The sequence below is a fragment of the Antechinus flavipes genome, chromosome 6, assembly GCF_016432865.1.
Source record: "Antechinus flavipes isolate AdamAnt ecotype Samford, QLD, Australia chromosome 6, AdamAnt_v2, whole genome shotgun sequence".
Lineage (NCBI taxonomy): Eukaryota > Metazoa > Chordata > Mammalia > Dasyuromorphia > Dasyuridae > Antechinus > Antechinus flavipes.
In genome coordinates this window covers 229,091,483-229,119,230 of record NC_067403.1, presented here as the reverse complement: position 1 = coordinate 229,119,230, position 27,748 = coordinate 229,091,483, and the positions used below count along the sequence as shown (strand labels likewise).

The 27,748-nt window shown below is 36.5% G+C and overlaps 1 protein-coding gene across 1 annotated transcript in view; it reads left to right on the top strand.

Annotated features, from left to right (window-relative positions):
* Window positions 1-27,228, top strand: part of APIP (APAF1 interacting protein) — a 30,826-nt gene extending 3,598 nt beyond the window's left edge. Inside the window, exons 2-7 of the mRNA XM_051966243.1 lie at window positions 11,035-11,135; window positions 16,785-16,833; window positions 19,347-19,464; window positions 20,468-20,603; window positions 23,262-23,429; window positions 25,728-27,228. Coding sequence (XP_051822203.1) covers window positions 11,035-11,135; window positions 16,785-16,833; window positions 19,347-19,464; window positions 20,468-20,603; window positions 23,262-23,429; window positions 25,728-25,827 — 672 coding nt within the window. The 3' untranslated portion in view covers window positions 25,828-27,228. The remainder of the gene's footprint in view (window positions 1-11,034; window positions 11,136-16,784; window positions 16,834-19,346; window positions 19,465-20,467; window positions 20,604-23,261; window positions 23,430-25,727) is intronic.
* The last annotated feature ends 520 nt before the right edge of the window (window positions 27,229-27,748 follow it).

Here is a 27,748-nt window from a genome sequence, read left to right as displayed (position 1 = left end):
AATGTGAACAAGTAAGACAACAGAGAAGGACCTAGCAGGTAGGGAATGATTAGAGCTGGGGAATGGGAGGGCAGTGAGGACTGTCTGCTGGAGAAGATGAGCAGAGCTTGGGATGATGGGGACCTGGAGGAAAACTGGCTTTGGCAAGAATGGGGGCCACCCCTTTATCAGAGCATAACGTAAAGGAAGGGAACTGGAAATGATGTTGAGGGGCTTTGAAAGGAAGAGAGAGTGATTTTAGGAGCTACATGGATTAGATAGAGTAGAGAGGAGGAGAAATAGGACACAGAGCCCAAACAGACCATTCTGGCTGACCAGAGATGGCAAGCCTGTATTCCATGAGCAGATAAGGAATGAGAGGGTCCATAGGCTTAAAAATATGTTCTGATAACCATTTTAAGATAGTTGATTTTCTTTGTTGTATTATGTATTTAAAAATGATTCTAAGAAAGGACCCATGGGCTTCAGAGGAATGCCAGACAAGGCTGTGATTCAAGATTAAGACCGTGTGCTTTAGAGCAGGATCTGCAAACTAAGCCTGATTTGGCCCCTGCCTATTTGCTTGGCCTGTGAGCTGAGAATTATTTTTACATTTTTAACTACAATAAAACTTTATTTACAAATGTAAATTTCTTTTGATCTTCCTGTCACATTCATTAAGGTACATTGCAGGGCTTGTGGGCCTGTTCTCACACCAGTGATGATAATAGGGTGAAAACGAAGTCCCCAGTGATCACAGGAAGATTATTGCTAACATTGTCAGTATAAGAAAAGCTAAAATGCCAAGGACCTGCAGTTGAGATGAACCCTGCCATGTTTGCACAAATTGGCGGCAAGGGAGCACAGAAGGATCAGGGCATGGCCAGCTCAAGCTGATCCAGGGATGCCTCTGTGCTTAGGGTAAGGTACAGGGAAGGGGTGACAGTTGTACACAGGGGCTATGTGAGAAATGTAAGATAGTCCCTGCCTTTAGGGAGCTTACAATATAATAAGAAAGACATTTCCTATGCCCATATTTAGACATGCTATGTGTGAGATAATAATGATAACAAGGAAATAGGCAATAATGATAAGAAGGAAAGCCCTGGAATTAATTCAATTCAGTAAATATTTATTAAGCACCTGCTATGTACCAAACACTGTATTAAGTTCTGGGAAGCTGTCTTTAAGTCCTTAAGTGGCTCCCAGTGGGGGAAGACAACACACAAGGAGCCTTTTGGGCTTTTGGTGGAGCCTATTACAGTAGGAGGTACTGCAGGTACAACGTAGAGATTGAGAGGAGTAGTCCAGTAGGTCCTGTCCTTTATAGAAGAAAGCTTTGGGGGGAGTTGAGTACTCTACCCTTCAGCCCTCCAATAAGAGGTTGGAGAAGAGGTTGAGGTAGTTGGGAAAGTGTATCCAAAGTTTGAGTAAAGGCCTTGATGATGAGTTTCAGGTGATCCCTCTTAACTTAAGAGGAGTTAAGAAAGGCATTCTACAGAAAGCTGCATTTTATTGGGAATTAAAGAAAGCCAGAGAGGATGATAGATGGAGATAAAAAGGGAGATTGTACTACCAAGGATAGGATTCAGCTAGAAAGAATGGCCAGGAGGTCAGAGCCACTGGATATGAGTACATGTTGAGGAGTAAGAGCTAAGAAAACTGAAAAGGCAGGTCTTTAGTTCTGATATTTTTAGTCATTAGACTATATAAGACTTATGTATGTCACACTGGATTATATTCTACTGATGACAATTTTCTATAAACCTTACTTCACCAAAGAGACCACACAAGGAAACATGACTTTTAGGGAGCTCCTATTCTGTAGACAACTTAGACTTGCATAATCCTAGAATTAGATGACCTATCAAAAAACATTCTTGAACTCCGTGGCATTACACTCAACCATGTCAAGTATTATGATATTTGTCATAATCAGAAATCCCAGTTTCTTTTTGAACTCTGATTTCACATTCTTGGTTGGTACATTATCCTATCTGGGGTTATGCCTCAGAGTGCTTCCTAGTTACTAGGATGTCTCCGATAGGAATTTAATAAACTGTTATGATATTGCTAGACTCATTGAGGTACCATTCTGACCAGCAGAATAGATCCCGAGAGGCAGTTGCTTTCTCTGGCCTCCCTCCTCTTCCCTCTTGCCTCTGATTTATTTTATTACCAATTCACAAGCAATATCTGCAGCAGTAAAGGCCACTTTGCAATTCCTTCAAGTGTGTTATGATGTGGTGTTTCTCTTCTTTTTTACAATATATGATGGTTCTCTGTGAGCAGGTTTCTTGGGGAGGTTTCTGGAGGGAGCCTTCGTTTCAGTTCCATGTAATAATCACCCCAAACACAGCCAGGAGTTAAAATCCAGTCCTTTATTGTGTCCTTCAAAGTCTTGCGCTTCAGCACCTAGCTCTCTCCGAATGTCTCCAGCCAGCACAAAGGTGGAATATGGAATGAATCTGTCTCTGTCTCTGAGAGTGGGCTTCTGTGTCTCTGTGTGTCTGAGAGCTTCTTGCTTATATGCCATACACTGAATACACACCAGTCATTATATCCCTGGGAAACCATTATTTGTTGTAGGATTAAATCAATTCTAAGCTAGATTTAACCATCGTCTTCTCAATTCCACTTAGTACCTTGTTTCAAGTTCTGGCCCATAACATCTCCTTGTAGGATCAGATCAATCATACTGAACCATGCTAAATTAGATAATTATTGTCTCTATCAATTCTAATGTGTTAACACTTTGTAAGGATTCCAACAGTGGAAGCTTTCAGAGAATCGACCTGCCCCTTCACACTTGGTCCTTAACAAATCTCCATTTTTTTGTTTTATGGGAACATGATTATTTTCCCTCAGACAGCATGGCCAGTAAGTTTATACAGCGACTGTTATCCGAGTCTGCATGCTGAGAAATACAAAAAGCACTATCAAAGTCTTTTCTGGATGGGTGTAGGGTGAGACACTATAGCAGCTGTTGAATCTTGTGAGATGTCATGGAGACAAACTTTCTGACAGCCATTGAAGTAGGATTGTAGTCAGAGTAAACATTTTTCATAAATCCCTCATCAGTCTCCTGGCTAGGCCCTTTGACGTGTTGACCCATTTTAATTACCCCGACTTAAAGTCTTACCGGATCTCTTCTCCCTTTCCTTTCCCATGGGTTACCGAAGAGACTCTGCTGGGAGGATCCTACTCATAAACAGCTCTCAAGCGCTTTCTGCTTCTTTGTTTCTTGTGCCCTGTGTTGGGCACCATTTGTTACAGGAGCCATCTGCTAGTGGCTGCCATTCTGACCAGAAGAATAGATCCCTTCATGTTAAAGGATGATAAGGATACAAGGAGACTGAGAGACATTTGCATTCTCTGACCTCCCTCCCATTCCCTCTAATATATTTCATTCCCAATTCACAAGCAACATCTGTGTCAGGAAAGGCTGATTTGCAATTTCTTCAAGTGTGTTATGATTCACAGCTGTGGGGGCTTTTGAAGAATCACCTGCCCCTTCACACCTTAACAGCTAGAATTAACAGAATTTGGTGTTTGGATATGGGAATCAAGGGAGAACAAAAGAGTTTAAAAAATAAAAATTCTCTCAAGATTACAAGTCTGGGAGCTGGAAGATAAAAACGTTCATCAGAGGTGATTGGAGTTGAATCATGTCTTATGTTAGCATAGTGATTTGTAGTTTTTGAAGTATTTTCATGTTACTCATTTCATGAGCAAAGTAATAGTAAAAAAAAAAAATGAAAATCAACTTTAAGCCTATTTTCCATGTAACTAAACTAAGGATCAGTGGAATTTCTGGATCATTAATTTAAAACAGTAAAGAACCTTCCAGGACCTCTATTTTAGAAAGGCAACTGGCTCATGGAGTTTAGATTCCTTCTCCAAATCACCTGGCAAGTAAATAAATCGCAAAGCCAAAGTTTGCACTGGGTTTTCTTGGCATCAAATCTGCATGCCTCCTTTTAGAGAAGTAACCACTGAACTGGAGAAAGGACCTCCAGCACTGGACTAGACTCCATTTAGTCTAAAAAAATTGCCAAATCAGTTCCCATATCATGAAGATTCTTAACTTTTTTTGTATCAAGAACATTTTAGGCAATCTGATAAAGCCTGCAGACTCATCAGGATATTGTTTTTGGTGTATAAAATTCATAGGATTAAAAGGAAACCAAGTATATTGAAATATAGTTATCAAAATATTTTTGAAATGTTCTCAGATGCTGTTAAAGAACTCTTTCCCTATAACATACATGTAGTGTTAGAACCAGGAAGAACTAAAAGCAAGATCTTCTGACATCCATTGTGTTTCTCTTTTCACTAGTTTTTGTTTACCTACCAATTTAAACAATTTAAATGACTACATTCTCACCAAACATCTTTGTATTACTTCTTTCTGTTCAGTGATTATTTTACTTGGAAAGTGTCATTTCATGCTGTGAATGATTTGAGTCAAAATTCAGCAACACAGCTGCATTATCAGTTGTTATTTCTGTATTGTCTGATGTGTACTAATTGCTATAATTGAAATGATTTGAAAAGATAAAAGGAGGAACAGAGCTATTTTCTATAGTGTTTTAACTTGCTATGCAAATTAATAGTTTTCACAGATTTTGAAAACTGCAGAATTCTGCCAATTTGATGGACTTTTAGTATATAATTATAATATTTTGTTCCTAAAAATACTGCAAATTACATGGAGTTTAGATAACTGCAACTAGGTGTTATATATAAAGGAGCCAATATGGTTTTACTATAAATAATAACAATACAGGAATTTTTATTCCATTAATTTCTCATTAATATTAATCAAATACTTTTTAGCAGCTTTTAAAAAGTTTCCACTTTCCCATTATTTCTAATTTTATACTTTAATGAATTTTCATTCGTATTTTACATGTACACTTTATTTAAGCAGCTATAAAAATCAATCTGTTAGTTTTTACTAATAAAGGATCTTTCTCTGAATAGTTCATTATTTCTTGGGATGATTACAACTTCATTATAAAATATTTCCAAAAGGCGATGGAGAGAGAGAGAGAGTGAGTGTGTATGTGTGTGTGTGTGAGAAAGAAATTTGCTCTAGCTAAAATATCATGGAAGTAAACTAGACTAATTATCAGCTTCCAGTACAATTTTTGTGGGAGTTAAATCCAGGAACCTAAAGTGACTATCACCATGTCAAATCATATCATCTATCTGCTGTTTATTTATTGAGGGTCTATTGGGTCAGGCACTATGTAGAGTGCTGAGTATACAAAGAAGAAAAAAAGGCCTTGCCACAGTCTAATGAAAAAGACTCCATGCATGTAAAAGGAAAATGTAAAGAGGCGGGGAGGAAGGAAGTTGGAGCAGCCAAAGGAAAGAGTGCTGCCAGAGAAGTCAAAAGACCTACTCATCTACCTGAACCTCATTGTTCAATTCTCAGTTTGCCATTGCTACTGTAAATGTTGTCACCTTGATTTATGTGTTGAAAAGGTGGATAATATTGAGTGAAATGGTCATGTAAAAAGTTAATTTTGAATTTATTAGGATTTTTTAAAGTTCTGCAATTATTATCACCAAATATTTTTCAGTCATGGATGTGGAAAAAAAAATTGACATAAGAAATCTTGATGTGGCAAAGTAGCATGTCATCATGAAAAGAACACTGCATTTAGAAGACCTGGATTCAAGCCCAGGTGTCTACATAATTTAGGAGCATTGTGACCATGGACAAGTCACTTGACTTCTCAGCTTCAGGTTCCCCTTCTTTAAAACAGCATTAATAATTGGCAGTACTATTTCATCAATGATTTTAGAAAACTGTTTTGTCTGTTGTTATTGTTTTCACAGTAAGTAAGTAACCAGATATTTGCAAAAGTTTACAATTTTATCTTCTCCAGTTGTATTTTGAAATTGGGTTCCTATAATAGTACTGTGTTGCAAGAATAATTGATGTCTTTTGAAAGTATTACTTAGAAATTACCCTAGCAGGAACTGGAGATGCTGATGAAGCTTTCATTTTTTCCTTCCTCAATTTGTTCAGGAATATAAAACATCATTCATTGGATTTTAAAATTTTATATTTCACAGTTATCTAGCATCACTAATTCCAAAGCACATGGAATTATTTTTGGTCCAATTAAGGGCAAATTAATCTCTAGTAATTTGAAAAAAGATGAGGAAACCATTTCTGTAGAATTTTTTATGTTACCGTTATATATTTAAATAGTCTGGAAAGCAAAAACATTTAGCTTTAGTATTTTGTCATAGCTTGTGTGTTAAATTTTTTTAAGTAATTATGTTCTTTTCAGTTTTAAGTATTTCCTTTCACAAAATGGATGTTTTAGGGGAAATTGAACAAAGATTAAGCTAAATGAGCTTCAAGGCATCTCAACTTAGGAATCAGTGTTTCAATATTCTGTTTCCATGTTGAATTTTTTCTTAGAATTTTATATATTTGTCAGCAACTTGTTATCTACCTGCTTCTACCAAGTTCAGGAAAATAAGTTTATTTTTTTTAATTTCTAGGATTTTTTTACAATTAAAAATTAAGCCCAAATTACAGAAAAGTACATTTTAATCAGTTTTTAAGTGCCAGAGAAGTGCTTGACCCCTCGGCTCATACCTTTAATAGCACCTTTTATTTACATCTACATTTATTAGAGAGCACACTGATTCAACCCAAAGGGCCCATCCACAGCCCATAGTGAGGGAGATCCCACCTCAGATATTGTCTTCACTACAATCTTTGCTCACTTTTGTCCTCCTTAGTCAGTCTTCCTGGACTTTGGACCTCCTCAGAGTGTGGTCCAGGGTGTCCTGGTTAGCAAGTCCAGTTGGTGAAAACTGTTTTCATAATAATACTAAGACATTTTTATTTCTAATATAGTAAATACTGAAAGCTGTAACCTATATAAAGGAAATCTGAGGGAAGGGAGTAAGCTGAATGTCCTTAATCACTTTGAGGCATGTTATAGAGGGCCTGAGACCACAGAGTTCAAAAGCAGCTGATTCAGACCAGGAAGATGTTCATTTCCTGGACCTGGCCTATTTAATTCCTTTGCCTCTTAATGGTGTCAATTTAGTGATTTATGTCATAGGTTTGTTTGTTTAGTATCACTGAATTCTCAGTTTAAATTATAGGTAAAAATCTTTTTAAGTTCCGTTAGTAAATAAATTCATTTGGCTAATGTTAATGTTATAGCTTTAGAGGTTTAGACATTAATATATAGTGTATTAGGCATAATACAATGGTAATCAAAAAATAGATATTTATTAAGCTCCTGCTGTATGCCATGATGCTGTGCAATGTGTGACAGTGTGTTGTAAAGTGCTGAGCATGAAGTTAGGAGATCAGAGTTCAAATTCTGCCTTCAAAACTTTCTAGCTGTGTGATCTACGGTCAAGGCATTTAACCTCTCAGGTCATTGTCCATCTGTATAATGATTTTTTCCTGGATTACTTCACAGAATTGTTGTGAGGAAAACACTTTTCAAATCTTCAAGTGTTATATACATGTGACTTGCTGTTATTATTATTATTATTTTTTTTAATAAAGATAGCTTGCTTTTTGTTTCCCAACAGTCTTTCATTTTCATGACCTCTGTTATCTCACAAGACCTGAATGAATTCATAAGATCATTGTTATCATGGAATGATAATTTTCAGTGTGACACCTAGAATGCCAAAAAAAAAAAAAAAAATTGTTTACAAAAATGTTCTGAAAACATCAAGAAATCCTAATTTGTTTCCATACAGATGTTTAGCCCTGAAGTCAGGAGGACCTGAGTTCAAATCTGGCCTCAGACACTCAACATTTCCTAGCTGTGTGACCCTGGGTCACTTAATCCTAATTGCCTCAGCAAAAATAAAGCAATTATGCCATAGGGAGGGGAGGACACGATTGCTGACTTTTGCATAAGGGAGTGTTAAAGTTAAAATCACAAAGATTTCTCATTGTCCTTGTTGAAAAATTAGAAATTTGATATATTTTTCAGTTTTCATGCTGAATAGATCTCTTATAATTAGAACATTGTGAAGAAAATGTTAGTGAGAATTATGACCTTTTATTATGAATTATCTTTGTCCTTATTAAACCAATTTTAAAAGCATTTCTTATGTAAAGACATTATTTGAAAGGGAGAATTAATGCTTAAAAGTACAAGGTTATCCTTGTACTAATAATTTTAAAATAAAATATCACATTTAACATGAATTTGATCAGATTTATTACTTTTACTGATATATTACTGGCACTTCGGTTTCTAAAATTACAGCGAGGTGTCTCAATTACTTATAAATTTTGTTTTCTAGTTTCCGATATAACCCTACAATTAAACAAATATTAAATGCTTCTTGTGTGCTAATCACTGGCTAATAAAGTAACCAAAGTATAAAAATACCCACACACACCTTAAAGCTGTACATAAATGCCAGTTGTTGTTATTACAACATGAAATAACACGTACACTAAATAAGTATTTTACAAGACAGATTCAGGAGGGAGAGAGTGCCAGCAGCTAGAGGGCTCAGGAAGGATTCACAAAAATGGAGCTGCCAAGACTGATTGACCCTTGGAGGAAGATGATGAGGATACTGACAGATGATATGGTCCACTATGAAGTAGGCCTCCTATTGTTAGCAAGAGCTTAGAATGAACTGAGGCCTGGAAATCTGGTCTCATCCCTATCCCTGCTTCTATCATTCTAGAATTCAGTGTGGCAAAGAAGTTAATTTTCCAGACTATTGAACCATTTAATTTTAATCCTAAAATTTATTAGAATTTCTTTATTTCCTTAAAGCATAGAGATCACAATTTGATCTTTTATTATGACCTGAGGTCAGTATAATAAGAGTTCTCCTGCAGTCTTGATCTTTTTACGTATGTGGTTCCAGAATGCTGTTTTCATAATTTTTCTGATTCTTTAATCATTTCTGACTGAGACAACTCCTTTCTATGTCCTTCTTCTTTAATCTGCCTTTAATCTGCCATATCTATTTCAGGTTATGGATCTGCTCACCAAAATTGTTAGCCACTGTATGGGAAATTAAATTTCTAATTGAACAATGAGTAAGAATTTCTCCTAAAGCATTCCACAATTCATGGATTATGATTATTTCTGAAATTGGAACTAAATTCTAAAGCAGTTGTTTCCAGATATTTTTGAGAAGTCACTCCTGACAATTTAAAAAAAAAAAAAAAGCACTCACCCTTACTGTTCATATGTTTATTTATAAACTTTATATAATATAGTAGTATTATGTTGATAATTACACATATTATAAAACTTTTAAAAAGCAGACATTTTAAAAGCATGAGAAAAATCTGTGAGCCTAGAATCAGTATTGAATGACTGGCATGTGTAGGGGAGCTGTATGGTCAGACCAGTACTCTAGAAAAAATCATTTTGGCAGCTGTGTGTAAGATGGATTAGAGAAAGGGAGAATTTGAGGCATAGGCACTAATTAATTTCTTAATTAAGGTGATGATGTGGGAGCAGAAAGAAAAGGACAGTTAGGAAAGATCTTTTAGGGGTTATGTAGGATGAAGAGGGAGAAGGAATAAAAGGTGACACTGAGTTGTATATCATAGGGGTCACTAGGATACTGATGGCACCTTATATGACCAGTGGATCCAAACTCTAATACAAAGAGGATACTAAATTCTACATAAGGATCCTTACCAGCCACATATTGACTTGGAAAACCACATGCAATTATTATCTTTGTTGTATTACATTTTGTCTTTTAAATATTTCCCAGTTGCATTTTAATATGATTGCCACAAGGAGCCTTCTCCATTTACACACACATATAATAAGAGAGGTTTAGAACAAAGGTGAGTTTGATGGGAGCATGTAAATAATGAAATAGTAAGATTAGTAGCAGTCCTGGTCTGCTCATCCTGTGCTACATACTCTGTCCCAGTGGCAGTGCAGCTATTATTTATGATTCCTAGATTTTGTTGATTCTGAAGGGCAATTGTGAAATTGGCAGATGAAGTATAGTTGTCCTGGGAATAACTTATTTTGGAACTCCAGTTGGCTGCTGTGGGGAAGGTGGGACGAACCCATCTTCCCACTTGATCATACTTTACTCAATCATACACTTCTTGAGGTGAGGCTCTGGGCACCACTTTGGAGGCTGATGCTCCAGTGATTGAGATGGGCTTTCTGTCATACAGGGTTTCACATAGAATCACATTTCATAGTTGGAAGGGATCTTAAAAAATACCCAGTGTCTCTGTTTGGGCTATGATCCAATGTGGACAACAAAATGGAGCGGAGCTGAATCACAATTGTATATGCATTAATCAGTCAATGAGCAATTAGGGATAGGTGAGGAAAACTACAAGAGTTCAGAGACTGGATCCATCTGCAAAAAAGGTAAAGTGTCAATAGTATTCAAGAAAAGATGACAGGGAAATTCTTCACATTTTTTCATGTCATGGATCTTTCTGCACTCCTCAAAATAATTTTAAAATACATAAGATTACAAAAGAAACTAATTCACAGTTAACAGTTACCAAAACATTTGTTGAAAAACAAGTTCATGAACTCCCAAGTTAAGAAGCCTCAGTCTAGTTCTTCTTGAACAAGTTTTGTCTCTCTGACATTTGTAAACAGTCTTCTGGCCAGTGTTTATAGCTATATAAGGAACATAGCTTATATAGATGATGAAGGAAAAGGGAAAAAGAGTGTATATATTGTATATAGTGTATAGAGACTTTGAGCATGATATATAGAAAGAGGGCCTTCAAGGAATGGGATGAAGGGGGTAGGGGCCTTGGTCCTCAGTGTTGTGTTTCTTTCTAAGATTGAAGGTTATTTTTATTTATATGTAGGCCTTACGTGTACTTGAGCTTCCTTATGAGCCATAAATCTGTTCTACTCTGTACTGATATGAAGTAGATATTCTTATAGTCCATTTTAGAAAAAATAAAATGTACCAGAAGGGCTCAGTAAAGGAACTGTAAAAGATGGTACAGTTTTCTAGACAACAGAATGTGATAGAATGATTATGAAAATAATTTTCCCTTCTCCCTCCTCTTTTAAGGACAAGGAACATCCAAGAAATCTGATTCCAGAGCTCTGCAAGCAGTTTTACCATTTGGGCTGGGTCACTGGCACTGGCGGAGGAATTAGCGTGAAGCATGGGTAAGTTATTGACTAATTTCATTTTTGAAATCCAGCCATGTGCATATTCCACAAGGCATCCACTATATCACATGCCCAGCTGAATCCATTTTACGTGTAAGCTTTGTACATGTGTTACCACAAAAGAAGAAATAATGCACAAAGCAAAGCGGGACACAAGTCATAAAAGGTGCTAATTAAATGTCTAAGGATATTCATTGTCCACTGGTTCACATCAAGAAAAAATACTTCAATCTTTAATCTCTGGAGACCCACAGTTAAAGAAGTTAATTACAGCTATGTTCATAGATTGTCAAGGCACTGCTAAGTACTGTAGGGAATACAAAATGAACATAGATTTCTGTCCATTATAAAGAAAAATTTCTTAAAATTCAAGGTTCTTAAATTTGAAGAATGATTTGGATGACCGTTATAGGTAGCGAGTTACCCAGTTTAAGGAGACAAGCACAGACTGGAGAATATCGTAGAAAGATTTTATGGGTCAAGTTTAGGACTTGGACTAGACCTCAATAGCTCCTGCCTCGGTCTCTCTTTTCAAGGAGTTCTCTTGACTTTGTTTTTCCTTCAAGGTGTCATGGTCTTAACTGTCTATACTACCTTGCCCTCCACGTCCTTACTTCCTGTTCCCTCTGCAAGAACCTCTCTGCAGTTGTATCTCCATCCCCACTGCCTGCCTAACACTGCCTTACGATCTGATGATCTCTTATTGTTCAAGTCAGTGGCCTTTTCTTTGTCATTCTTCTTAACCCTTGGGTGACTACACTGATCTTCCAAGGGATTTGTGACATGTTCCATCATGGTTTTCTTTCAGATTGTATGACCAACCTTTCCCTTTCGTCTTTGCTCAAACTATCCACATTTCACATTTCTTTCACAGATTGGTCCAGTCTCTCTGATCTCTTGGACACTTCTCCACCCATCAGTAATTGCTCATTGACTGAATAAAACTTGCTTTTCCTTGCCTCTAATGTACAGACACATGTGACTTGGCTCACATTTTTAGTGAGTTGTAGCACACATGGAGGCAGTTGTTACAATGTCATGGTAGCAAGTGGTGTGACTAACCAATACTGTGACGTTATTCAGTGGTATCCATCTTAATTTTAAAAAGCTGCTCTGTGAGTAGAAATCTGCTTTGCATTTGCCTAGCAATATCTTTCTTTTGCCAAAACCCGTTGAAACTAGTTTCTTTAAAACCACCTTTGGAAGAGATGCCTAGATACACCAGAGGCACACATAAAGTTTTTAGTAACTGAAAATTGATCCATTCTAAAGAAATTCGTTCTCTGCCAGAGATACCTCATTTTTGCTTAGTTTCCCAGGTCACTGGGGCCCTCTATTGAATTCTCTCACAAACTCCTGTTACAGCAGGTTTTTAATTCTGAGTATTTTAAAAAAATTCTTTAGTCAACCTGAGATAGCTGAGCCAGGATCTTTACCTTATCATTGTGGTTAATGGTTGTACAGCTACCTCTAGAGGTCACAGTAGGAATTAAACCTCTAAGTTTGCTACATCCCTACATGGCATCTACTAAAAGAATGCAGGTTTATGGGGCATAATGATGACATTTGCCAGTATTTGGCATTAACCTTGCCATGAACCCCGAAGCCGCTTATCAGTATTTTTAACGTGTATGATTTTCTTAGACTATTGGTTTAAGTCCAGTCTTTTAAAATTTTGCGTTTGGAATAAATTGAAACTAATCTAACATCACAATAGCACCATGTTATCAGACTATGCCAGCTTATGATAGTGATTTTTGTAATTTGAAAATATTTTCCAAGGTATTTCCTTCCTTACATGCCTTCTAAGAAAAAGTTCAAGCTCTTTCCTACTATGTGATGAGCACTAGCAGTTCATAAACTTCTCATAACAAAATGTCCCAAAAGTGTGACTTGCATGCACAGTGTTTTTAGAAGCGGTAGAAGAGGTGCCATTATATACACAGTGCCAGGAGAGACTGAACATTAAAGAAAGTAACAGAGGGTCTTGTAAAAGGCAGGCTCTTATTCAGCAGCCAACCTGCCCAGGACACATGGTTAACCATAGAATTTGAGAGCAAGAGGGAACTTCCATTTTCTTCCCCTAAAAGAATAAAGAACCAGGCCCAGGGAGAAAAGTGACTAGGGAAGCCTAAAAATAGATCTGGGATTCAACTTTTGTCTCTAACTTTAATCATCTTTGTTTTACAATATACCACCTCATGAAGTAAATAGTATTTTATATTTTCACAGTGCCTTCTTGGTATTTATGCAAAATTACCTGGAGATAGTTTTTGAAATGATTATGCCAAGCCTAGAAGCTGGCAAGCACTGAACTAGTGACTGAGCTAATTTAGGAGTATAGGAGTTAACAATGACTATTAAATGCTCAGAAAATGCATGAAAAGAGAAACCTCTGAACATAAACAGATTATGGTTTCAGACTTCTGTTACCCTGCCTGTATTGTAGAGTCAGCACTAGAGAAAATAAACTATGGAAAGTGATACTTAGGAATTCAAAACCCATTTTTTTTTTGGTAGTATCTTATTGCATAGAGGGAAAACTACATTTTAGTTCTGGTGTTTTCCCCAATACATAGCCAATGATTCCTTCTAAAACTAAAGTACTGTCATTTTTGTATAGAGTATTCTTAGTGTGATTAGCCATTCAATGATGAGCTACATAGCTAATATTTCAATACATAAAGTCTACAAAGCCATAGGCAGCTTTCCATATGAAAGAGAACAGAAATAATGTCAAATTTCACCTAGTAAACAACTTGAATAAACAAAATGATACTAAAGATTTTGATTTACCTCGTGGGCTGTTTACTCACAAGCAGCTTCATTCTTTCTTTGGATCTATTCCCAGAACTATATATATCTCATTTAGCAAGGAAAGATCTAGCACCTATTAGGTTATTGCCCTATAGATACAATATTAGAATTGCTTTCATTTTTTCATAAGGTAAAACAATGAACATTGAGGCAATAGTATAAACAAGTTACAAAAACAGAGAAGGTAATTTTCAAGGCTATAGATGGGAAAGAGTTCTTGGTCAAATAACAGATAGAAAGGATCACAAAATATAAAGTAGATACTTCTGATTGTAAGACTTCTGAACAAACAAAATCAATGCAGGCAAAATTAGAATGGAAATAGTTTATTTGGAAAAAGTAATCTTTCTAGCAGCTTTCTCAGAAAAAGTCAGATATCCAAGGTACAAACTGAATTGACTTGAATTATATATGAACAACTCACTTTCCAAGGATGAAATACAAGTTTTCAGTAGCTATGTGGAAAAAATGTTTGAAATCACTAATAACGAGAGAAATAAAAACAAACACAATTCAGGCTGACCTCATACAAGGGATGTTTGATAAATATTTAGCAAATGACTCTCCAAGAAAAAAGATGTGTCCATAATACAGTTACGTGTAATCTACTCATTAAGATTTTCATCATCACTTTTTATACTACAACACTATACAACCAACAAAAAAATAGATCACTGATTTATATCATTTGCCAATTCCAATGTATAAATGCTCACATCGATCATTTAAGAATTCTTTCTCCAGAGCTGACGTAAGCTGGCTCCAGCACATTCATACCTTACCCCCATCAGATTGGCAGGGATGACCAGGAAAATGAGAATTGTCCAAGATTTTGTAGAAAGACAGGTACACTCACACACTCATGTAGCTGGAAGTCAGTGAAGTCTTTCTAGTAGACAGTTTGGAGGAGCTGTACTCTTTGAACTAGTATGGGAAACCACTACTAGACTTATACATCAAGGAGATTGAAAGAAAAGGATCCATGCATACCAAAATATAGAGTAAGAAACTAAAGGGGTGCCCACTAATTATGGAAAAGCTAGACAGATTCTAATGACTAAATGAAATACTATTGTATCTTAAGAATTGGGGGAAGGGGGAGGTGATTTTAGAAATTCCTGGGAATATGGGGATGAACTGATACAGAATGAAGAGGGGAGAAATGACAACCCTTTAGTACAGCAATATTAAAGGAAAAATAAGCTGGAAAGCAAGAAGTCTGATGAAAATAGTAGCTAGTCAGATTCACAGAGCTGCCTGCTTCCTTAAGAGGTGATGGCCTCGAGGTCCAGCAGGAAATGAATTTTCAGCCATGATCCCTGGATGAATTTATTTTGTTTGATTTTATTTATTTGTTACAAGGGCTTTTTTCCTTCTTTTTAAACTGTGAGGTGGGGTATAGGTCAGGGAAGGTTAAAAGAGATATCAGTAAGGATGACAAAAGAGACAAAAAGGCCACTTCTTTGGATCTGAGGATGTAGTAGTGTTGGTAGGAGCCATAGGCAGAGGTCAGTCTCCTCTTTACATATAGGAAACGCAGCTGTAGAGAAGGGAAGCTCTTTGACTTTGGACACACACACACACACACACACACACACACACACACACACCACACACACACACCAGCAGTTAAAGCGTTAAATATTTTAAACAGATTTGGTTTTTTTCTACTTCACAGCATCTGCATTGAAAACCACATGTATGTGAAACTTTATCTATGGACTATATACTCATTTGTTTATGGATTTGCATTTTTCCTGGGAAAAAAAATTCCTGTGTTCCTTGTCCGATAGGCAATTAATCAAGCATTTATTAAAAACCTATAGGGTATCAGAGACAGTGCTAAGTTCTGGAGATTACCCCCCAAAAAAAGAGGAAAAATAGCCAAAATAGCCCCCATCATCAAGGAGCTCACTTTTTAATGAGAAGACAACATGCAAACAACTAAATACATACAAGACATATGCAGTATTAACTGGTAATAATCTCAAAGGAAAGCACTAAACATGGGTGGGACTAGGAAAGGATTGAGGTGTCTTGAAGGAAGCCAAATGTTAAAAACGATTGGATTTCTACGTAGGAATTTTTAAATTTAGCTTAATTAATAGTTGAAGTGGCTGTCACAGGTAGCCCTGCTAGCTTTTTCCCAAGTACTCCTGATATAGAGAACAAGTGTTCCTGAATATTCAGAGCCTTAACCTGTTTTTCCTAGAAAATATTTTCTCTTCTCCAGGCTGTAGGATATAGAGCTGTAGTTTGGCAAACTATTCACTAGAGGTCTCTGTATTTCATGTTTTTACATTTAAGGCATTCTCCATTCTAAAATTAAAGAAAACATTATAGATTGTTTGAAATCTATTGCCAAATTTTCAAATGTGAATCACTTTTAAGCACATTTTGAGAACTGATCACCGAGTTTCTAAAATAGTTTGGACTATCTTTTAAAGGCTCAAATGAAAATATTCATATATGCATGTGTCCATGCATGCCCTTACAAATACACACATAAACACACATATATACACAAAATAAGAATACTTTTTTATTTAGCCTTTGAAAGTTAAAGGGATTTTGTCACAATTGGCACATGCTTAAACATAAGTACAAAAGATTTTTTCATCTACAATATTGAGATTGTAAAACAAATTGACTTTATTTTTTTTCTTTAAAATAGTTTATTTAGCATTATAAGCAATTATATACATAATTATTTTATATGTAGAGTTCCAAGCTATAACAATATTAGAAGTCAAGATTAAGAAAAGATAAACTTTCTATGCACAAAAGAAAAAAATGAGGTTACATGTAAATTTCTGATTCATATTACAGCAATGAAATCTACATTGCTCCATCAGGAGTGCAAAAAGAACGAATTCAGGTAAGATGAAGAAATACTTATCAAAAATCTCTCCACTTTTTGCTAAAGAACAGTTGTTTTTTAAATAATCAAAGGAGATATCATTTAAAACAAAGAAATTACCTTGGAACATAAAAGATCTATGAATTTCTCAGGGTAGTTACTCTAACTAGCATAGGTAATAATCCCTATACAATTTGGTTTAGCTACAGCTAAACAATTCTTCCCCCTCCCACCAGTCTGATGATGAGCCTGTTTAAACTTAGCTTGATCTTCAGAGATCTTTCTGTCACCAGACCAATATGGCAGAAGCTTTCTATATGTCTCATCTGGCAGAATCTGCCACATTTGGTATTCTATGACAACCTTCAAGAAGCCCCATCGTGATATTAAGTCCTGACTTTGCCAATGGACTCATATAGAGATATAGCTAAGTATTCCTAACAGTACTTTTTTATATTAAGAAAAAGCTAGAAGCAAAGCAGCTAATTGTAAATTAGGGAATTGTATGTGAAGTACACTATAATTCTGTGTTATAAGAAGTGACAGGAAGAATTCGGAAAAGCATGGAAAGATCTATATGTATTGCTGCAGAGTATGGTAAGCAGAACAAACATACACAGTGATTACAGCAGCATAAGTGGAAAGAAAACAAAGATAAAGCCAAAACTAAATGTTGTGTAATTATAATGACCAAACTTGGCCCTAGAGAAAGAATGTATGAACAGTTCCTTCCCTTCTTTGCAGGGAAGGGAAAGGATGAACAACTCTCCCTCCCCCCTTTAATTTTTGTTATAAGAAATGGCTTGCCTTGTGAGGGGTGAGGGAAAGGATATAGTTGACAATAAAAATAAAATTGAAGAGCAACAGATTAGTAATTGCCTTAATAATTGAGAAAAGGAGAGATCCAAAACACTAGAGCCAGGGTCCTCATACTACGGCCCATAGGCCAGATGCAGCAGCTGAGGACATTTATCCCTCTCACCCAGGCTTATGAAGTTTCTTTATTTAAAGGTCCACAAAACAAAGTTTTTGTTTTTACTATAGTCCGGCCCTCCAACAGTCTGAGGGACAGTGAACTGGCCCCTTATTTAAAAAGTTTGAGGACCCCTGCACTAGAGTCTTATGTTGAATTTAACAGATATTAAATTTCATTGTTTACATATGAAATAGCAAATCAGTATCTCTGTTTTGAAAAATATTTAAAGAAATATGATGAATTAAACTTAAATTTGGGAGGGGATCACTTATGGGACAAAAACTAAAAATAATAAAATGAGAATCTTGGTCTAGTTAATTTCTAAGGCTCCTTGCAGGTCCTTAAGTCCTTGCCTAAAAATAAAAAGTAGCTATACTGAACACTTTGTCTGTGCCTAGTTTTATGCTGTGTGGGAGTATCTTTTATATATCATTACCATTTTGAAACTTCTTCCTTCTTTAATGGACAAAAAGGAACATTTCATTTTGAAATCAGAATGATAGAGCTGTGAGAATAGTTATGCAGCACTATATAGTGCCGCTTTCAGTAATCTAAGAAGTATGCTACATTATTTTCTCAAATGGCCTAAAATATACATCTCCTCTGTGGTCATTTTTAGCCCATTGGTAATTGGCTAATGGTTAGAGATAGCAATGCATAAAAAAAAAAAAAATCCTGCAACCTTCACTTCTGGTTTCTTTATATAAGACATTTCTGTAATTAGAAGAATAGGTATGGATTTAAAAAAAAAAAAAAGTATTCCATTCTGCTGAACCTGGTATACATTCTCTGCCACAAAATAATATAGCCCAATCCACATGTATATATATGATTACTTTGCACCCCAGATTCTAATATAGGATTGGTTCTTGACCACCCTAAAGCAAAAATAAGAAAAGAAACTCTCATTAATGGGATACTTGTAGTTTTCCTTACTGAAAAACACACCTTATTCAGAAGATTTATAGTCCTGGTATCTCAAAGCTTCAATAATAGTTCTTTATGTAAAGTAAGCCTTATTAAAATTTACTGTGAAATGGCCAGCTTTTGAGCTCCTATTGTAAAGGAATAAAAAAAGAGAATGTTTGCTTGTTTTCTTTGGATTTTCTAAAACAGAATTCATCACACATTCCCCTAAGATTGTTGACTCCCCTTGTACAATCTTTGCATACTTAGAATCATTGATTTAGAGTTGGGCTTCAGAATTTGTCATTTCTCTTTGTCTCTATCTTCAGATAATTGGTAGTTAAAGAGTAGATTAACATTTTGAAAAGTCAGTTTGTATTTCATTTTAAGTAATGGTTTGGTAGTACTGATTTTTAACTACCATTGTTGACATAGAGATTCATAGGTACAGAAGAGAAGATTTAATGTTAAATCTATAGACTGGCTGGGAAATTAGTCAATTAAATTCAGGATTTAAATTTGATGAAAACAGAAGCAAGACCATTTTTATTATAGATGCCTTTATTATATTGTTATCACTTCCACATATAACAGAGATACTCTTTCAACACAACATTAATTTGAGTGTTTTTTTTTTTCCTTCTAACAGCCTGAAGACATGTTTGTTTGTGACATAAATGAACAGGACATCAGTGGACCTCCACCATACAAGAATCTAAGAAAAAGCCAGTGTACACCTCTCTTTATGAATGCTTACACTATGAGAGGTATGCAGGAAATGCTTTGACCCAAAGATTAATTGATATGTAATTTGGGCTTTAGTTGTGAAGGCATACCTTTTCAAAAGGTATTTTTTTACCTTTTACGTGCAAAAGCTTAGATCCAAATGATCCTCTGAGCTAGCTGTTCTAGGGAGCAATAATTTCACCTGGAAATATAATCTAGCTCCAACTCCTTCTTTGAAGAGATCACTTAACCCATTCCATTTGGAGGCCTTCATCGAAGAGGTTTAGGTTCTGAATCCGTTGGGGTTTTAAATTCTTTAGGAATCATGAAATTTTGCAGGTTTTAGGCATAAGAATTAAAATCGATTGTTAGATTTTGGTTGTCATAAGTTTCTGTGGACAATAGACTGAAAAGACTCAGCTTGAAGAATAATTCAGAAATGCTGGTTTATAATCAAAGCACTCTTCCAATCCTGATGTTAAAGTTCTTCATAACATGGTTTAGTACAATAGTTGTGTGATGTCAATGAACATATTTCTTTTGGCTGTTTTCAGGCAGCTAATATAGCCTATTGGTTATTTTTATGCTTAAGAACAGGAATTAGATCAGCACTAAGAATATAACTGGATGCAGTCATCAACTATTGAACTAACAAGTATTGTGTTAAAGGAAATGAATTGTTTCTAGTTAAGGTCTCTCCAAATCTTACCTCCTTCTCCAGCCCTATTTATGGTCTATTATGCATAAAGGCTTGAGGAAATAACAGCTCACCCCTCTCTGCTTCAGTATAGTGGCACTTCCAACAAACAACTTTATTAGAGCAATTATTTGGTAAGACTGAATTTTTCATTCTTCATTCAATGTGATAAAAAATGATTTTTAAAAATCCTTCTTCTCTAATCCACGCCCTCAGCATTTATTAGCCTAGTTTCACTATGTATGGTAGAGAATTAAAAAATACCTAAATATAACAAGTGATGATTGAAATAAAATATAACTTTTGAAAAGTTATTTTAACCAAAAATCTTTTTATTTTTCTTTCAGGAGCAGGAGCAGTGATCCATACTCATTCTAAGGCTGCTGTGATGGCCACCCTTCTCTTTCCAGGACGAGAGTTTAAGATTACACATCAGGAGATGATAAAAGGAATCAGGAAATGTACCTCTGGAGGGTGTTACAGGTATTACATCTTCCAGTTTGGGAGATTTAACATTTCTTCTTAAATGTGATAAACAGAACACTTGTCACTTGTAAGTTTCACATAAAATCTTTGGGCTAGATGGGACTTTAATCATCACGTAGTCCAGAAATTTTTAATCTTTTTTGTGTATGCGTCAAAAGACAAGACCCCAGGGGAAGCTCAAGAACCTATTCTTGGAAGGAAGTTTGTTGCCTAAATTTATAACAGAAGAAATGTACAAAGTTTAGAGATTAATGAAAATAAATAGTATTTTCTATTATTCAGTATTACATTTTTTAATTAGATTATAGCTATTTCATTTAATCAAAGAATATAGTGTGTGTTATAATATGTGCCATTTACCACATGCCTGAAAATAAATTCTCAGTAGAGCTAAATCAGATGGGGACTTCTTTCCATAGAATAAGCAGAAACTCTGAAATTATCTAGTCTAGCTGCCTCCTTTTACAGATGAGTAGTAACTAGTGGTGCCAGGACTCCAGCTTAGATTCCCTTACTCCCAATCCAGCCATCTTCCCAGGAAAAGCTGTCTTAAGCCAGGGGGTTATTTCTGTGTTTACATTGCAATGCTTCTAAAACCTGTGACTCCACTAGGATGGGAATGCTCTCCACAAGCAAGAGTGTCTCCCCACACTTTACTAGGTGACATGAGTTTCTATGGGCTGAAAGTCTGTCCCTTGGTACCCAACCTTCTGGGGATTATCAGCCTTTCTGACCAGGGAATGGCCGACACACGGCCTGGGATTCTGGCTCACAGCAGAAGCTTTAACATCTTCTGCCATCTGCTGTACTTTTGTACTTTGTTGATATAACCTTTCTGGAAGAAAGATACCAATTAAGTTGTCCTTGCAGGTGAGCTTGTACCACCCCTGTAGGTTCCTCCCTCCTTTTTCTCCCCAATAAACCCTACTAAGTACAGAATGTCGACAGAAATTTCTTACGCCTTGATGCATCTCATAATATTGAGCATTGCTCATAGCAGCTCACATGCAGTGCCAGGGCTCAAGTGCCAGCTGGGCATTTTGTAATAAGAGGTTACGGTTTTTATTACTAATGCCTTTTCACATTTAATTTCTTTATACCAAATAGTCTTTAAAACTGCCTTGACTTGACTGGTTGAGTTCCAGTGGCTTATAAATTCACAGAGCAAATGGTAAACAGTAAGCCCTCCATGCACCATGCCCTTAGCTTCATTGTACTGAGCCCGGCATGAGAAGACCTGTGAGGGAGCTAGCTCCTCTCCCGAAGGTCATGAAGCCAGAGCCGGAACTCTAGTCACAGCCCGTTTTACAGACAAGCCACAGGTTAGGGTCAGACCTTTCCTGGGACTGGCAGAGACAGAGACAGACTGCTGGAGAAGGTGAGCCACTCTGTCCCCACATGCGTTAGAAATCATCCTCTGTCGCTGTGTGTGTGTGTGTGTGTGTGTGTGTGTGTGTGTGTGTGTGTCTGCTTCTCATTCTCCCTCCCCCTCCCCCTCATTTTATGTAAGAATGTTATTTTTTTTGTGAAGCATCAAAATTATCCAATTCTTAAATTGAAGAATGATCTGGATTACCTGCCAACCTTCATAATGCTACTCTAGAGCTAACTTTATTTTTTTTATTTGATGGGATATGTATATTCAAAGCTACTTTCTTAGGGTAATTTAATTTCACTTTTGGTTTGTTTTTTTGAATGCCTTTACCATTGTTGACATTGCAGAGATAATATTTATTATTTATGGCATAATCCTCGTGAGATAAATATTGAGTGACACAAAGTGTCTTTATTTCACAGGACTTTTTAACCCATAAAAACCTGTATAAATGGGGGATTATTATTATAGTATAGTCAGAATAAGATTTAGAAATAATCAAGACATTTAAGCATTTCACTCTTTCTTAGGTATGTTAAGTAGGCTACTTCCCTGGCTTTGAGGGATCCTGAAGTGCTTCCATGTGCTTCCACATAAAAGGATGATTAATAAAGAAATAAATGTAATATAGGAGAAACAAAGAAGCAGGAGAGAGAGACCTAGTGACCAGGCCAGGAGGACACAAAGAGTCAGATATGAATGAAAATTATTCAACAAAAATGGAAAAACTTAACCTGCAAGCATTCGTTTTTAATATCATTAAATATATATTAAGTGTTGGCTGTCTTTAAGCTTAATTTTAGAAGCATTTTTATTTATCTTTCCAAGATTTTTTGAATCCCGCAAACTCAAGAGGGGAGAAGATTGTGTATTGTTTCAACATTTCTACTTCACAAGTAGTTCCATTGCTAATCTTTTCTGTGCTTCTGATTCTTAGATTTATTATTTCCCTCCCTCATTTTAAAATATCTTGCTCATCTGTACTCCAAGGAAACTACTTGTGTGATCTTGATGTTGTTGGATTGTGGTACATTTTACAAGTTTCTGACACTTAAAATTTAAACCAGTGCCAAAATCTGAAGCCCATTTTGGTACAGATGTTTGTGCAAGATCTACAGAATAACATGCAACATCCTACTTACAGAGCTTGGCAGCGATTTTCCAGAGATGAAACCTTAGTGTCTCTCTGACTAACAACTTGGAAAATAACATTAGAATTTCTCTCAGTGAATTTAACTTGTATATATTGGGAAAAAAATGTTGCCTATTTCTTTTTGTAGATATGATGATATGTTAGTGGTCCCCATTATTGAGAATACACCAGAAGAAAAGGACCTCAAAGAACGAATGGCTCAAGCAATGAATGAATACCCCGATTCCTGTGCTGTTTTAGTCAGGCGCCATGGGGTATATGTCTGGGGAGAAACATGGGAGAAAGCTAAAACCATGTGAGTACAAATTTAAAACAGTTTGGGAAACTCATCAAGTAAAATACATATGTATTCATATATGTATTTTAAAAAGGAAAAATGATAACAAATGTTTTATATTCATGTGCAAGATAAATTCTCAGCCTATCTAAAAAGCACTTATGTTTGCTTAAGTCCACACCAGGATAATTCTATCAGCCATTCTTCTATGCTTAGCCATCCATATCTAGCATAAATCTTTTCCTTATTAGTCATTTATCTAGTGTTTAGGGTTTTATCAGCTAATTTATCTTTGAGATATCTTTAACCAGTTCCAGATTTTAGGCTTAATATACAGATTCAAATTTATTAATAATCTAAAAAGGCTTCAAAAAAAAGATTAATGAGAGCTTATGTTAAAGTAGCAGTTTATCACAACATATGAAGGTTTCGTGTGCAATATTTTAAGTAATTCATTATTCTTAGATGTTTGCCTTTTAATAATCAAAATTCATCAGATTTGCCTCACATATTCTAAAGACAGGAGCAAAAACAAAATATTTGAAAGGTAGCATCTGTCTTTTTTGTGGGAAAAAAAAAAAACAGCTAATGTGAGGCAGCTAGATGGTGCAGTGGATAGAACATCAGCCCTAAAGTCACGAGGACCTGAGTTCAAATTTGGTCTCAGACACTTAACACTTCCTAGCTGTGTGAGCTTGGGCTAGTCACTTAACCCCAATTGCCTCAGCAAAAAAAAAAAAAAAAAAAAAGAAACAGCTAATGTGAACTTGTATACCTTTTCCCAAAAACAAACAAAAAACACATATCATATAATGCTTTTAAGGATCTATAATTTCATAGAGGTGCAGGTCAGAGAGGACTTTGACAGTCAAGGGAAGAAGTCTTTAACTATAATCTTATTTTCATCTTAATGGATAATTTTTGTTAGTTATTATGGCCTCAAATAAGTTTAGGTTCATGACCCACCTCCTGATGATCTTCTCAGAACTTAGTCTGATTCTCAGATAATAATGAAGTTGAGAAAAAATTTATCATCATAGCTTGACTGGGACTTTCCCCTAAGGTCACTCTTGATCTCAGTCAGACCTACAAAAGCTTATGCATCTTTCAGGAACCCAAAATACCTTCCATGTTCTAATGAAACATCATGAAAAAAAGCAAACACTTCCTTCAAAAGAGCAAGCAATTCTGAAACAGTTTGAAATGCTATATATAAAATTATATATGAATGGATATTAATATAAACGCAATTATTTATAAATATATAAATAGGAGCCAGGAAAGATTTCTTTGAGGGTCTTTTATTTTGTTTATTGTTGCTTTGGGGGAAGGGAATATTTTATTTTAGAGCTTAGAATACTTAACTACATGTTATTGGATAAAATGCAAACAAATAAACTTCATTCATTCTCCCATTTCTGCCCTCTCATTTGTCCTTGAATGGAATTGGAATGTGAAGTGGACCAGAGACATTTTGTAAAAAAAAGTCAAACAACAGAGAATTCCTATCTGAACTCATTTAAATCAGCACTCCTTCTGCCCTATTTCTGGTCCACCTGTATACCACATCAGAGATGTTTGCCAGGGCTCAGAAGCTCCCATCCCCTGCACATTTCCTGTCCTTTGGTTGTTCCATGCTCTTCCCCTTCTCATCCCCTCATCCTCAGCTATTGGGGTCCTTGACTTTCCATTGGTCCGTCAAGGATCCACCTGATGCGATGGGAGCCTCTCTCTACCCCTGCTCAGGTGCCCCTAGAAGTATCATGGCAGCAGTCTTGGGTTCTTGGGCTCTGCCTGGAGAATGCATGGTCTCACCAGACTTCGCTGTGGCCTCAGGCTTTGTCTGAGCAGAGGCCTGATACATCCCTCAAATGCAGTCCAGATCAGATTAAATGAAATTGGGAAATACTTAATGAACCAAATAAAAAAGTTATTGCAACCTGGATAATGTTAATTTGTGGTTTCCCAAGGCCTTATGCTGCCCCTGAGGATGTGTTTCAGTTTGAGTTTTGACACCTTTTTTAGAGGACAGTCTAGTGATGCGGAGAACAGATTGCCTGAATGGGCTCTCAAGGGCATGTTGGCCACAGGGATCCCATGGGCTGAGAAAAAGGCACTGGTCCCATAGCAGTGTTGCTGTCCATTTCCCATGTGGGGACCAGTACTGCCCAACAATCAGAAAAAAAGATGTATTTATTTTAAAAAACAGCCCAGGTGGCCCTGTGGCCAACTCTGGGACCAAGAGCAGACATGAATGGGTCAGAAGGGTGTGGTTTGTCCATATCCCTCAAGTTCTCTTTCCATTTTCTTTTCCAGGTGTGAGTGTTATGACTACTTGTTCGATATTGCAGTGTCAATGAAGAAATTAGGATTGGACCCTAGCCAGCGTCCAGTTGGAGAAAATGGAATTGTCTAAGTGGGGTTTTAATTTTTCTCCAGAGACTAAGCTGAAATCCAGATCATGAATTCAGGAGGAGGAGGAGGCAGTCTGTACTACTTTTGTGAATTTACTACATGTCTGAATCAGATGTATTTTGTTATTAATAGGTTGCCAAATGCTACACAAAGTATGCATTTGTTCTCAACTTATTTTTACAATTGCTGATTATTTTCTTTATGTAATATTTTACTATAACATGCTGTGTACTAGCAAGAATGAGAGCAAAAATGCTCTCAAATGAGGTTTCAGGTACCTTTGTTTACCTCTTCTACCTCATAGCCTTCAAACAAATACTCAGTGACCAGAGCTACATGTGTTAGTCACATTTATCAACAGGGAAGAGAAGCTGTATTTTTTTCCCTTAATTATGAAAGGATCCTTGTGCTCTGCTGAGCAAGAGGGCCAGGCCTGCTTTTGTCATTCCAGCCTTTAGATTGTGGCCTTCCATCTCCTAGGAAAGCTTGTTCAGATTCATTAATCTAACCCGAGCAGCCTCCCTCAGGTCACAAAGATTTCATATTTAAATGGATAGGGAATCAGAAAGGTATCAGAAGTAGAGGATACTTCTTATGGGAGACTGCCATAATTAAGAAGATAATTATTCTTTTAACAAACATTAAGTCCTCACTCTGCTAAGCAAGGGGAGTATCCATCCTACATATACCCAAACCTTGCTTTTAAAGGATTTTATTATAATCTACCCCAACAACCGACACACAGAATGGAAGGATTAAGGGAATTGTAAATCTCTTGGGGAAATATAGGGGGAGGCTTCATGAAAGAAGTAGTCCCAGAATTGAAGTTTGAAAAAAAGGGGAGACTTCCACATAGGAGTCCATTCTAAGTATGCAGGGCAGCCTCCACAAGGGCAAGTAGTTTAGCAAGGGGCTTTTAAGTGCCACAAAGCCAAGTCCCTGAATTCTAATGGGACAGACAGCACAAGAAGAAGAGGGAAAGGGAAGAAGATTTATTAAATGCCTACTCTATACAGACAAAAACTCTAAGGCTTTATAAATATTTAATGGCAGCCTGGGAGAAGCATTTTCAGACAGTTTCTGGAATGGATTGTGAGACCAGGACCTGGTCTTTTTGCATGGCAGCAGGTCAGCTGGAAAGAGGGTGGTTAAGAGAAAAGGTAGTAAGATAAGGCATGGTTAGGACTCAAGTCTCTCCAGAGCTGCAAAGGATCCAGTAGAGTCACAGCTATTGAAGGGACTTCCCATAGGAGGAGTCATTGCCCCCAGACATGACTGACGTCCTACTTTTCTGACCAACTCTTAGCTGATACATGCTCAGGCTGTGTCCATCTGAGTCATGCTGTATCCTTTCTCTCCAATTTTTAAGTAAATCTGTGTTGTTATCGAGTGTTGAATGGTATATCAGTACCTTTTTTTGTGATTTTTTCCTGACCTTGAATCATTCACTGGACCAACCTGAGACAGGTCTAGTGCAAAGCAACAGGGTAGCTATGAATCAACAGCCAGTCACCCCCATTTTGCTGCACTCCATGACCTTAACTGCTTATTGTCAAGCAGAACCTTGCTGACATGTATTTACATACATATGGGGAGAGGGGGAAGGAGGGGAAACGGGAGAGAAGGATGCAAAGGGACGGTTCAGTTTACCTTTACCCCCGTCAACACGCCAAGAAGATACCCCGAGCATCTTCATCTGCCATTATAATGTGTTTGGATTTTTTTTCCCCTTCCCTTCTTCCCTAGTTTCTGTGGTGGGGGAAGAGGGGGAAAGGTTGATTTTATATATGAAGGATTAAACAGATAAGAGCCTCCTATGAGTCAAATTTTTTTTGCCTTGACATTCCATTCACACCCCAAATGGGATAAGGGATTAACATTTTAGTTGAAGGGTGTGTCAATTTCTTGGTGAGATAATGCAT